Source organism: Drosophila elegans, unplaced genomic scaffold (assembly GCF_018152505.1).
Source record: "Drosophila elegans isolate 14027-0461.03 unplaced genomic scaffold, ASM1815250v1 contig_814, whole genome shotgun sequence".
Lineage (NCBI taxonomy): Eukaryota > Metazoa > Arthropoda > Insecta > Diptera > Drosophilidae > Drosophila > Drosophila elegans.
In genome coordinates, this window is record NW_024546167.1 from 20,535,285 (window position 1) to 20,548,841 (window position 13,557).

Here is a 13,557-nt window from a genome sequence, read left to right on the forward strand (position 1 = left end):
GATGATCAAAGTTATTTGTTTGACTGTGGCTCTAGCTGTCATTTTTCTGTTGACTTTTGCCAATTCGGAGGAGTTTGGTAAGTTAAAATGACCTCCTTTTCAATTTGGTTTAAATGTACATGTCCATGTGCCCACAGACACCGAGCACACTTGGGTAGCTGGACATCTATCGCTGCCATTTCCCAGAAACGCTGTACTGGGAGGCGTCTCAACCGAAGGCCATTACGTATACGTAGGACGCGTAAAGTATTTTGGAGCTTTTCCAGTTCAGGTGAAGGCAGAAACGGGAGAGATGACTTGGAACAACGGCACGTATGCCTATGAAGGCACGAAAAATTATGAGATCTTGGTGTCGTCGGATCACTACTCCTTCGAGTGGATAAGCAGCCATGATGGCAAATATGAGCGGGGTTTAGTGGCTTCTGGAACCTCTAGTATCAATGAGCGGATCTTCGTTTGTCGCGCGGTTACGCCGAGGGGTCAGCTTCCTGGAACCCTCATTTTCAGCCTGAAGGGGTGCCGCGTGGCTGGAAGTACTGTCAAGTATGACAAATACGAGGTTCTAGTGGCTCGATAAGCGTATTAAATTTAATGTACAAAAGCTAACAATTTAAAACACCAAATAAAAACACCAGCATTATATTCACTTGTTTATTACTCTGCCACTTGAAAAAATAAGTAGAGTTAAATGTACAAATACTATATTAAAGTGAGAAGTCAATTTCTGGTTCCACTAAAATCCGTCAAAATTCTTTACCCATTTTCACAGAATTGGTTTGAAATCATCCAAAGTAACAGAAATTAGGTAATTTTAAGGGCCATGAAAGAAATTCTTCTAATCACAGAAGTACAATTAAAATCAATAAAAATGTATTACTTATTTTCATACAATTTGTTTCAAATCTGCTTACAGGTGAAGGCAAATGAAACAAACTCAGGAAAACTAAGCTTCTCTTTACCGCCTTCCTCTTCCACTACCCATTTTCATCGCCGTCATTACTGGGATCAGGATCATCGTCGTAATCACCAGCAAGCAGCATAAAAACTAATTAAGCATCACATTTCACATCCAATTCGACTACTTCGACTCCCCTGAGTATCCGCAAATGGCAGCAAAAATAATATTGCAAAAAAAGATGTAAGCAGAGGAAAAAAGAAAAACCAAATCGAAATCGAAATGTAAGCCAAATAAATTTCCCGTTCACCAAATGCGCTTTCATAATTAATATGAAAAACAAGAGGAGAAACGAGGGAAAGCAAAGTCATAGCTGCCATGACAACAACTGGAAATGAATGAGGAATATCAACGGCAGAAGGGCAAAGGCAGAAGGCAGAAGAAAACTTCAATATTTTCAGGGTCTGGCTTCTGGATTGATGTGCATTACACAAGGACTAATCCGCATCCGCATTCGCATCCGCAGCCGAATAAAAAGTGCAGTCAAGGCAGAATTTCTGAAAATTTCCCCTGCACCAAAAGTAATACTTATTAGAGCTTACAAATAATTTTTGTTATGGAAAATTAATACAAATTTAGGTACGAATATTTTTATATACCTAAAACTATGCATGAGTTTGTTAAAGTGTTTGTAAAATTTAAAATATGAACAGTTATTGTGGGTGTTTGTAAGCACTCCTTGCATTTAATAATAATATGTATAGTTTTTAAAAGCATTTAAAATTTTACTTAGTACTGATAATGTAGATATTAATATTGAGAATAAGTATTTTATCGGAATAATAAAATTAATTTATCTTTTTAATGCTTGTAAGTTTATTTGCTCAGTGCTACTTCTCAAAAACATATCGGAAATCAAACAATTGTCTTGCCTGCAATGGCCCACCACATTCATTGATGTGTTGTTTTTCCACCAACCACCAGCTGCTGCTGGAGAAGTTGGAAAAGCCGAAGGAAAATCTGACGCGAGGGAAAGGCGAAGCCAAAAGAAGCTGCAGCATTGCATGGTTTAATCAGCAGCTTACAAGGGTAAACAAAAGGAAAGGAAAAGCCAAAAAGTGCACTATGAAAAGTGTGTGGACCGAATGCCATCCATCAAAATGAAATTGAAATCTTTTGCTCATTTTTGAGCTTCGCCAATGTGGAGTGTGGGGGGGTCGGGAAAAGGGTAGCTAGATACAAAAATTGGGATTGAAACTTACATTTGGCATTGCAGTTTGTCTTTGGCTTGACTTGGCTACCAGCTTCCTTGATTCAGATCCTGCAGGATGCTGCCTGCTCCGCTGCACAACCTCCTTTAACCATTTTTACCACCCCACTCCACTCCCTGCCATGTCAATCAATGTCAATAAAACAATTACTGTCACTTGCAGCTGGGCAAAAGGCAAGGAAAAGTGGGAGTGGGAGTGGCAGCGGGATGAAAAGGATGAACAGCCAACGACTTTGGACTTGGTGTCATGTTCGAGTAGCTGGAAAAGGAAGTCAAGGGAAGAGGGTAAAGGACGAAGGACGCAGGAAGAAGGACTCTCCTGCAGTTGTCGCAGCTGGAGTTTTGAAATCGAAGCGGGCTGGCCACTCAACAAAAACCCGCCCACTTGCTGTGCTGGGTACACTAATAAAAAATGGCAAAGGAGGGGATTTTAAAATGAAACTATACTACACAGAGAAAACTAGCAAAGGTTTTACGTCCAAAAACAGGGTCGAAACATTTTAAAAAGTGGAACGATTTATACAAACTTATTCCTACTTATTGTTAATAAAATGTTGTGATTTTTAAATACTTTTCAAATCTCCAAACCAAAATTTCTAATTTTTGAGCTCTGTTTTCTCTGTGTAATGTTCAAAATTAAATTCTTGTTTGCAAGAAAAAACAGTTGTTTTAAAGCAGTTTTAAAATTTAAAAATTTTTATTTTGGTTAAATGCCTACAGGTTAAATGCATATTAAAGAAAATCATTAGCATCAGTTTGGTATAGAATTGGGCTAAGGGGCAGTGCTTTAATACTAAGATTTACCTTAAATAATGATACAAAATTTTTGATTTCTCTGATTTTAGAATGTAGTTGTTGTCCCCAAGTGTAAGCTTCCTTTGCTGCCATTCAGGGCCCAAGAAGAAACATCTCCCGCTACCGCATTTTGGGGTAAAGTGTTTGCGGTTCTGCTTGGCCCCCACTTTTCACCCCACATCAACCCCTGTTATTGGCAATAAAGCCCGACGCCCCTCAACTCCCAATTTCCCCCGAAAAACGGAACTGAACTGCGCCGGAGAACTCGACTCAACTTCATTGGCACTGTGACAAATCGTTTGCTTTAGACATGGCCTGCCATTGGCATAATCGTTCAGTCATTGCAGTTTCTGTTGCACAACTCGACGGATTGGGTGGGTTGTTGTTACAGGAGCTCCCCCCCCGTTTTCACCCACCTCTTACCCGCCCCTGGAGCTCGGCAACATTGTGCCTAGCTTCGAGTTACATTGTCTCCGCACCGAAGTTGCGTGGCGTTGCGTTGACAGCCATCGACAATTGCTGGAGGTTTTTGGTCCTTCTGCAGCCACATGCATTATACATGAGCCTCAAAAACCCCCCCAAAAAACCCTGGAAGTTCAGATGATGTGGAGGTGGCAAAGGAAGGAGGAGGATCAGGAAGATGAAGCCTTTCGGCAAGCCATGACAAACTTTGTGTTTAGCCAACATTCGAAATTAAAAGTAAGAGCGGCAACTTTGGCAAAACCAAGGCGACACAGTGAAATGAAATGTACACCTAAGAAAATAGGTTTTTTGGTGGTAGGGTAGCAGTTGATTTTTTAATAACTTTAAAATACATTATATTTTAAAATTCAGTTTGAAAAGGAGGTAATATAATTTCTATTTTTATTTTCATAAAGTTATTATTTGATGCAATTTGTTTTTATGTTCCACATTTTGGTATTAAATAAAATTGTAGTAAGTGCAAAAAAATAGGGTTTTAATAAGAAGTATATGCTTATTTTATAATTTTAAAACTATTAGTAGTTTGATCAATTTGTTATATGTTCTATAGAGTTTTTATGATATTAAATACATTTGTTCTTAATCTAAAATCTGAAAAAATATTCACAGGAATATTCTATATTTTATAATAAGTATAATTTATATGATCTTTTTAACCCAATTTTCTTTAACATTTTTTTTAGTGTTAAATATTAGTAGCAAGATGAAAAGTTTTGGGAGAAGGCTACTGAAGGCAGGATGCAAATCTGCAAAAAGGCTTTTATCGGTTCGTTTCGATTTTAAGAGTCCGGTATTGTGCATCTGCCACTGTGATTGGCTCAGAAATCACAGATGTGTATTGCACTCCGCAATAATCCGAGCATTGTTGAATGATGCTGTTTCTTCCTTAATATCGTAGAAAGGTCTAAAAAAGGCCTAAGCACGGCTTTCTTTTTGTGGACATGCTCGTCTAATGGATTGAACTGGTTTTTGCTGTTGCTCAATGACTGAATAGAAAAGCCAAAAATGTGAAGCACTTCAAAATAGTTAATTAAGCTATCACCTAAAGAATATAACGAGATTTTCGAATATTTCAATTGTGTTTGATTATTTAACCTATGTGAAAGTGAATAAAAGAAATCTCTGCACTTCTTTGTGACTAATATAATTTATTATAACTGATTATATTGTTATTGTTAAGTCCCCTAAAAACCCGAACTTATTTCTTTTTATACAAAAGGTAACTATTTTTAAATATTTTACTCTAAAAACTTTTCTCAAGTATATACTGTTCTAACTAATTAACGCACAGTCAAATTCTATTACAAAGTTAGCACTATAGATTCTCCATTCTTCAATCAATGAATTCAACCTGAATCCTAATTAATTGATAGATTATGAATGGCTAATACCTGACCTCCCGACCCCCGAACCCCCTGTCCTTCGACCCTAATGAATACAATTACAATTAGTCAATTAGCTAATCGTCTTTGCTTCTTGCCGGTGAATAAACCGAGTCAATTCAAATGTATCTGACGGATGCATAAGTATGCATATGTTCGGAGTTCAGTGGGCGAGCATCTGGGAGTATCTGTGACAGATTCCGCCCACAGATCGGATCACTGCATTATTCATGCAGTGCTGCATGCGGCTCTCGGGCGGGAGAAAAGGCGGGAATACGGGGAAAATGGGGAAAAGTGGGAGATACGAGGTGGGAAAGTGACAAACGAGCTGTAAAAATTGTTCCACACGAAACCAAATGAAATATTCACGAAATTGTTGAAGGAACTGCAAATGAATTATAAAACGTGCACGCTTACTGAAGGCGACAGATGAATAGAGATGGATTTGGGGACGGGGATCTACGGAATAGATGTCAATGATGATGGTGATGATGATGACATTCAACAGTGATGGATTTTGGCAAGTGGTTGAGCAGAGAAAACGCGCTGATGTCAATAGAAACGGAAATACATCGAAAAATGGGACATCAAGCGCAAATGTGGGAAGCCCTATTTTAAGAGATGGCAGTAAATATATAAAAAATAAAAAAAATTTGAATAGCTTTTAAAATGCACGTAAAAAATGTAACAATTTATTCAATCGATAACAATAAAACTAAGCAAAACAAAAATGCGCACAGGTTTTCAGTTCATTGTCCTTCTTAAATCTTCATCTCGGTCGTTTTCTTTTAAACGTTGGTGTTTTTACCTTCAATTTGGTTATAATTTTGTCTACAATAAATACGCAGGTTCTCCGCAGACACACTGCCTGACCCTGCGATCCAGATTTTTCAGAAGGTTAATCAATTCCTGGCACAGATTCTCCCGATTCGGGCATCCTGCACAGGCTTCACCACCGGGACCACATGGCTTGCATCCACCTGAAGGCTTCTTAGTGGTTGTTGCCGGTTTCTTTGTGGTTGTTTTGGGTTTCTTGGTTGTTGTTGCCGGTTTCTTGGTGGTTGTGGCTGGTTTTTTAGTGGTGGTGGCTTTCTTCGTTGTGGTTGTTGTTGGCTTCTTGGTTGTAGTTGTTGTTGGCTTCTTTGTTGTGGTTGTTGTTGGCTTCTTTGTTGTGGTTGTTGTTGGCTTCTTGGTCGTGGTTGTTGTTGGCTTCTTGGTCGTGGTTGTTGTTGGCTTCTTGGTTGTGGTTGTTGTTGGCTTCTTGGTTGTGGTTGTTGTTGGCTTCTTGGTTGTAGTTGTTGTTGGCTTCTTGGTTGTGGTTGTTGTTGGATTCTTGGTTGTGGTTGTCGTTGGCTTCTTGGTTGTTGTTGTTGTTGTTGTGGCGCATGAGGTTGTTGTTGGCTTAGGAGTTGTTGTTGTTGTTGTCGTGGTTGTTGTTGTCGTGGTTGTCGTTGTCGTGGTTGTTGTTGGCTTACAAGTTGTTGTTGTTGTTGTGGTTGTTGTTGGCTTCTTGGTTGTGGTTGTTGTTGGCTTCTTGGTTGTTGTTGTTGTTGGTTTAGGAGTTGTTGTCGTGGTTGTTGGCGGGGTTGTACAAGGGGGTGTTGTGGACTCCGTGCATTCACAAGCTGGAACTGCCGAGCCCGAACAGCCGATCAGTAGAGCGCTCGCTTTTTTTTGTAAAAAAGTATATTAAGTTTTCTTATATGTGGGTAAAAGTGGTGCCGAATAAAATATTACCAATCAAAATGCAAAGAGTTAGCTTCATGATGATTCCTTTTTTCCGTTGGTAAGGTAATCTTTACTTGAGAATGCTGAGCCGCTGACTGATGCCTTTCTTTGGCTCTTCAATCCCATTTTATAGTCAGTTTCATTCCCCTAAATTGTAATTAAAAATAAACAGGCACTGTTGGTTCCGATCGCATTCACCTGCGCTGTTTACTAATAGCGTCCAGAGTTTGCTCAAGTTCAGGGTTAAGTATACGCCCCGTGTTTGTTTTGGTGTAGCGTGCACAGCACTTACTTTTCTGATGGGTTTTTGTTTGAAGAGTTGTTCGCAGTCGGTCGAATTTTAAATATTGTAAACTATTTTTAATTAACCAAAATTGGCTATGTTGGCTAAATTTGTTTTTTTCCAATATTAAAATAAAATTCTTGGTTTTAAGAATCATTCTCGTTAAATATAAAAATAACCATTCTTAAACAGAATTATTTTAAGCTACAATAAAGTAGCCACAAAAATAGACAAAGTACTATCAATCCCTTCGATAAAACTTTGTCTGCCAAAGACAAATGCCGCATAAAGTAAAACTAATCAAATAATCATAAGCTGCCATTTCAGTTCAACAACTGTGCAACAAAGTGCCTTACGCCTTCGATTTTGTGGACACAACAAAGTCGGACACTAAAGAGTTTTCGATCTGGGGGTTCGAGTACTTGGCATTCGAATTTGCATTTGCATGCTGGGTGGAGGGAAAATTGCCGTGTGGACACAATGCCGAGATGACTAGAAACGGGCAACAAAATGCCATAAAGTAGTGGGATTGCGATTGCGATGCATCTGTCACGGGCAGAGCGAGCCGCAATGACACAACATCGCGATGCACCACCAGAAATTTCCAAATCGCCAGACCACCAAACCACCCAAACCACCGAAGCCAACCCATCGAGAACTCTTGTCGCCACTGACACGTAAACTATTTGGCACGCAATGCACTTGGCGACTTGCTGATGTTGACGCACATAAAATGCCAAATGCTGTGAAGGATGTCGATGGCGATGGCGATGGTGGCGGTGCTCCACCTACTTTAGATACTGCCCCTCGTCGCCAGACGAGCATTTCCCCAGAATGCTCCCCGCACCACTTTCGCCACCACCGCCAGAAAAGCCAGCAAGCAATTTTCCTCAGGACGCTCCCTTCTGGCAGCGGCATAATGCGATTTGGGAATTGATTGCGCCAGGCACTCGACAAATGCGTGCAGGGAAGTGCACCGCAAAAAAGCGAAATAAAGGGCAACTGGTTGCATTCAAAGATTAAAAGTTTGATTTAAGCACATGCAGTAAAAAAAAGCAATTTAATAAATAAATTAAGAAGCACAGTAGCATAAACATAGCTAAAACCCAAGGTCAAAATACCTAAATAACAGATTGTTAAAATTGTAAAACAAGTTAAGTTACTGTATTTTTTGTACATAATATAATATCATTATTATTTATACAGATTAAATTCAAGTTTTAAATCCCTAAAAACATGGTTGTTTAATTTAGAAAACTAAGAAAGATAATTGCATTGAAATATTTAAATTACAAACTTAAAATCCCAGTTTGTTAAATCTAAAAAATTTTGAAACATTTTAAAGTTACTGATCTTTTATACATAACAACATATATTGAAATGGCTTGCAAACAATGTTTAAAGTTTTTAATAGTTTTCATCTTTGGGATATACAACACATTGATTACATTACTTAAAAAAGTATATCAATAATGAAGTCTTTTTTATTTTTAAATGATTAAATATGTGGAAGATTGGTAGAATATCTATGCAAATTCTATTTATTAGGTAATTAATAGAAAGAATTCTATTTCTCATTTATTATAATAACATATCAGTTTTTCGGAAGGTAAATAGTGCTGTACATCATTTATAAACTGAAATATTTTCGAATTGGGGTCTGTAAGATTATTATTTTCTAGCAGTGTATAGCACTCGGTTGAAACGAGCAAGCTACTCCTTCACCTCAAACACTACACATCAACTAGCTAAGCTCGCTCCCACAGAATTCCATACTCATTTTACGCAAATTACATTTTGCGTTTCGCTGGTCGGTCAACCCCGAAAAAACCTTTGCGGTGAAAACCACAAAAGGCAGTAAACCATTTGCTCTACAGTTTTTAATATGCCATTCATCAAGGAAGGCGATTTGGGATGGAGATGAGGATTGAGGGATGCGGAACGAGAGGAGTGGCCACTTGTAGACTGTTTGTAGGCCTGTCATTCACTCCGACTTTATTGACGGGGCGTCCGCCCGGTCACGTGTTGGTAACAATTCAATTTGAAACTCGTAACCCACTTGCACACCACACACACACCCACACACACACACACGTTGCCATATTCGGTCAGCATGACGCATTCGTTCATCTACAACGCACAGAGCTCCAGAGCTCCTCCTTCGATGAGGAAAACTATCCTCTGTCCACTTGTGCCCATTCTGTCCCATTCTGTTCTGTTCAGTTCAGTTCTGTTCTGCAACAACTAACACAAGGGGCGAACAACATGAGTAGCAACAACTGTGCGGGCTGCTGATTGCGTTGACAACATTGTGCCATTGTGTGTCAGCTCATAACGCAAATAGAGATGGGGCAATCACATAGCACAGGACCCATAAGAACCAGCAGGTTTACAAATATAATCATATTTAAGCCAAATATGCTTAAACAATGATTCTAGCTGTATTTTATATCAAACATAAACACATCCTAACTAGGTAAAATATCTTGATAGTCTTCTGACATTAAATAAAACATTAAAACTAAATAAATACACTTTTAAAAAGTTTCCATTTAGACCGCTTGAGTCAGATAATTAAACTTTTTGCCCACACAGGCATTTGCATTCGTTTTTCGTTCTGTTGTACCTAAACTTTGAAGCATTCTTTTCAAACACAAGCTTCAAAGGTGGGCTCTTAATATTATAAGATGAAATTGATTTGCTTAAAGCCATTACAAGATGACTGATAATACTCTTTTATTTCAAAGTACTTCCCCATTTTAATCAGCTCGTGTCACGTCGTATGTTCCATTCGATTTGGTCAGCTTTCTTTGATCCCGGAGTTTGGTCGCAGTCATTGCCGTCGTCATCGCCATCGTCATAGTCATCTCCAACCGATCCGTCGGCCTATATGAGACAGCTCGTAAATCACGCAAATGTATGCACCCCTTGGCACGCCCCTCCTCCTCCCACAATTCAGGGGGTGTGGGGGTTTGCGACCCCCCTCATATTTACCGTAGCAACAACTGGCAGTGAACGGCACTTTTATGCCATTGCCAGTGGTTCTACAAATACACAGCACAAAAATTTTTAGCAATAGCAATTTCATTTTGACATTCACATTATTTACACGTCTAAATCTTAAGAGATAAGATAAATATTTTTTATTTAATTTCAAGCAGTTAATATATATTTTACTTTTAATAAAACATCCAAACTAGAGAAGTAAGATAAGGTAACCTTTTCATTTTATTTTGACATCAAACTTATTTACATTTTAAGCAAATAAAATATATTTTACTTTAAATAACATTTCAGACTCAGTAATTAAATCTAAAGTAGGTAAAATGCATAAGCTCTTTCATGAAAACTTTATAATAGATTGTAGTATTCCAACTACACCTTAGGCATTTTAAGTAAAAATATTGATAGTTTGTTTTTCGAGTGCATAGAGACTCTTTGAGAAGAGTGCTTCTTTCGAAACCCTGGGCGATTCCAATTTGAATGGTCGGAGGGCATCATTTTGGCATTGTGTTTATGGAAATTCCGGGCAGCTTCTCTTTTTCCCTCGGCTGTCATGTTTTCCCTTACGCTTTTCATTTTCGTTTTCCACTCATTGTTGGTTGCTTACTACGACGTAATTGCAACAATTTTCAGATGACGCAGTCTGTGTGCGTCTGTCGGTTCCGCCCCCTTTTCCATAGAACCGCCCCTTTTTGGGGGCTTTGGATTTGCTTGATTTACTTGTTTGGGTTTTGATTTCCGTTTGATTTGTTCGCAGAGTTTTGCAGCTCTTTGCCGGAGGAGAAATGCCGTCTTTCGTTAATCGCCTCCATTTCGGCCGGAGTCTGGCTAATGGTTTAATGAATTCACTCTGTCTGGCCTCTCATTCCCGATTCCCGGGAATTCTCCATTTCGGATCCCCATTTTGAAGCTTTTACGACCGAAACACTTAAATGCAATGGCCAAGTATATTTCACAATGGAGTGCGATTCCCGCTTAATTATGCACAGGCAGAAGCCAGAACAAGACCCAAACTCAAGCCTCAATACAGGGATCAAAAAAGGGAAGTACCCTTCCCCAAACAGACACACAAAATATGGAGTGAAGGACACGATTCGGCGTTTCAGAAATGTTGTGCACGAGAGCTCAAAGACAAGTTAATGCCCTAACTAGCAACAAACATTAATTAATGGAGAAAGGATAGTGAGCGAACTATTAACATACCCTTGAAAAAAGAAATGTCAGAGTAAAAATCAGAATATCAACTAACTTGAAGAGTGCAGTATACGATTATTGTATTATAATTGTACAGGCAAACTATAAATTAACTATAGCTAAAAGACCTTAAGCTAAACCGAATAAGAAGTTTTTAATAATTTAGAAGATAATATAATGAACCAAAATGTGTTTATATTATATTTGCGAGGATTTAAAATATCATTGATATTATTACTAGAATTTTGGTATTTGATAATATTTTTTAAGCTAGTTTGTTTAAAATCATTTGGGGATTGAAAATGAAGAATCTTAAAGGATCAAGGATAGCTTTGTTTTGGTATGAATGAAACTATGAATAAATAAATTTGGTATTAGCAAATATAAGGTAGTAATTAATGAACTTGATTAGATATTTATATATATTTTTTGATCATCACGAGCTGTGTTCTTCTCCGTCATTTGGAACATCTACTTATATGTGCATAAAAATAATAAATATGCTGAGAAATATTTTTTTTTGCTGTTTTTCTTTCCATCAATTCGAATACCATTTGTTTAACTGCAATTATGATTACTGGGTAGCAAAGTGAAGGGTTGGCTGTCCGTTCGACATCACTCCCCAGATATTTATCATTACCGTCTGTTGCTTTCCTCTCATCTATTCAATGCTTGTAGCCATGGCAGAAACAGAAGCAGCAACAGAAACAAAAGGGGAACTTGATGGCAAAGCCAAGGCAATAACAGAAACAGAAGTGGAAAAGTGGAAAAGGCAGTGGAAACAGAAGTGAAAGCTTAAACAGAAGCTTTGACCATCTTGGCTGGCATTTTCCATAAGGACTTTATTACTTTTTCATCTCGTTTCATTTCGTTTTAATTTTATTATGAGCCAAAATGGCAATGGCACTCGACTCGACTGGACTGGACAAACTTCATCGTTCTGTGTGGTAAACAAAAACCAAGGGGGAAAAACAAGTGTAAGGAAGTGTCCAAAAAACAAAGGGAATTATGCCAATGAAAATGGAGATGGGATGTGGGTGATGGTAGATGGTAGATGATTCCCCTTTCGGTCGAGGCAAAACAATTTTTAATTAAATTCTGTGTGTATTTTATACAAATATGAATAATTATTTATGGCAGACACAGACAGCAGAAACAGATACTGCTGGCTTACGAATATGCGTAGGCAGTTAATGCTAACAGGCGGCCATATATATTATCTGTCTTAAAATAGAAAATGAACATAAGGCGCACATTTGGCATATTTTATGAAGAGATATAATGGGGCAAGTGGTTGGGGAGGTGGGGGTGGTGGAGTTTTAACGATTAATTGTCGGGGCTAGGCCCAAAGTGTTGTTGTGCATTTAAATTGCAGATGATTATTTAAATTTCGCATACAATTTACATAATGAAGGTCGCTCCCCAACTCCCTTGGCCCGTTGTTCAAATTAATCAAACAAATTGCTTCTGCCATGGATCTCTGACTCTTCTATTTTGCCAGTTTGCCAGCGAAATGAGAATTTGGTTATTGGAGCCGCCGCGTCTTTTCCGGTCCAGCCTTCAAAATGTAATTTGCCAAAATATTTGCTTTCAATAAAATCTAAAGGCGAACGGGGATGTTTGCAAAATAGCGCTGGCTGAAAGAAAATGGCTTTCTTTTTCTGCTGAGCTTAGCTCGATTCATGCCATACATGTTTTTTCCACACGGGGAGTTCCCTTAGTCAGTTTTCTATGTAATTCACCAATATTTTGAAGATTTCGAATATTAATTGAACTTTACTGTAAAATTTAACATTATTTTAAAAGTATTTATTTTGTTATATATACAATTTTTTTAACAAAGTTGAAATAGAGTACATGGATATAACATTTTAAAGCATCAGAATCTGTAAAATATATATGTAACTCTATTCACTTTTAAAAAGAGTTTTTAAGGGGATTTTCTTTGCAGAACAGCTTCTTCGACCCATAAATATGGCAAAATTTGGCCATTACCGAATTTCAATCAGTTTTCAATCAGTTTGCCCATTTCATTTGATTCATTCGCATTGGCATTTTGTGCTTGGGCCCGGGGCAAGCGGCTTTTCTATGGCAATTAGCTTAATTCTATTAAAATTCGATGCGGCCGAAAGTGGCCAACGTTGGAAAAGCTTTGGCTTTGAATGGAAAATGTATCTGTTGTTTTTGTTGTCGCTCGGTGCTTGTTGTAATATGCTTTTGATCGTATTATAGTCATCGGTACCATTGTCATGACTGGTGCATAATACTGCATTATGGACCACATAATGGTTATGATTAAAAAACAAGCACAAACAAGTGTAATCATTGCCATGTTGAATATCAATTTACATTTAGCATATTAATTGCATTTTTGCTTTTGTCATATTGTCTATTTTGGATGATGATTTGTGTACACTTCGCATGTGCCCTTTTGTGTAATTTCGAACCGTAATTGAAATATTTATATTTCATCCCGTGTTTTGCAATCGGCAAGCCGCAGTGAGAAAACCACCATTTCCAATCC

General features: G+C 38.1%; 2 protein-coding genes and 1 long non-coding RNA gene across 3 annotated transcripts; 1 reads left to right on the forward strand and 2 right to left on the reverse strand.

The window, feature by feature from the left end:
* LOC108149185 lies at window positions 1-642 on the forward strand. Its single transcript, XM_017276606.1, has 2 exons — window positions 1-77; window positions 138-642. The coding sequence occupies exons 1-2, from the start codon at window positions 2-4 to the stop codon at window positions 575-577; spliced, it is 516 nt and encodes a 171-aa protein (XP_017132095.1). The 5' UTR covers window position 1; the 3' UTR covers window positions 578-642.
* A 4,841-nt stretch (window positions 643-5,483) lies between these two features.
* LOC108149111 (salivary glue protein Sgs-3-like) lies at window positions 5,484-6,121 on the reverse strand (the record flags this gene model as incomplete). The annotated part of the gene is made up of 1 exon (XM_017276514.2): window positions 5,484-6,121. A coding segment is annotated over one exon (465 nt), but the record flags the coding sequence as incomplete, so codon positions are not given.
* A 269-nt stretch (window positions 6,122-6,390) lies between these two features.
* LOC121467860 lies at window positions 6,391-6,710 on the reverse strand. The gene is made up of 2 exons (XR_005977886.1): window positions 6,563-6,710; window positions 6,391-6,492 (listed from the first exon to the last, which is right to left on the reverse strand). It is a non-coding gene; the product is annotated as an uncharacterized LOC121467860 (long non-coding RNA).
* Between the last annotated feature and the right edge of the window lie 6,847 nt (window positions 6,711-13,557).

Coding starts and splice junctions, on each gene's coding strand:
- LOC108149185 (XM_017276606.1), top strand. CDS start 2: ATGATCAAAGTTATTTGTTTGACTGTGGCTCTAGCTGTCATTTTTCTG. Junction 78..137: donor TGCCAATTCGGAGGAGTTTG/GTAAGTTAAAAT, acceptor ATGTGCCCACAG/ACACCGAGCACACTTGGGTA.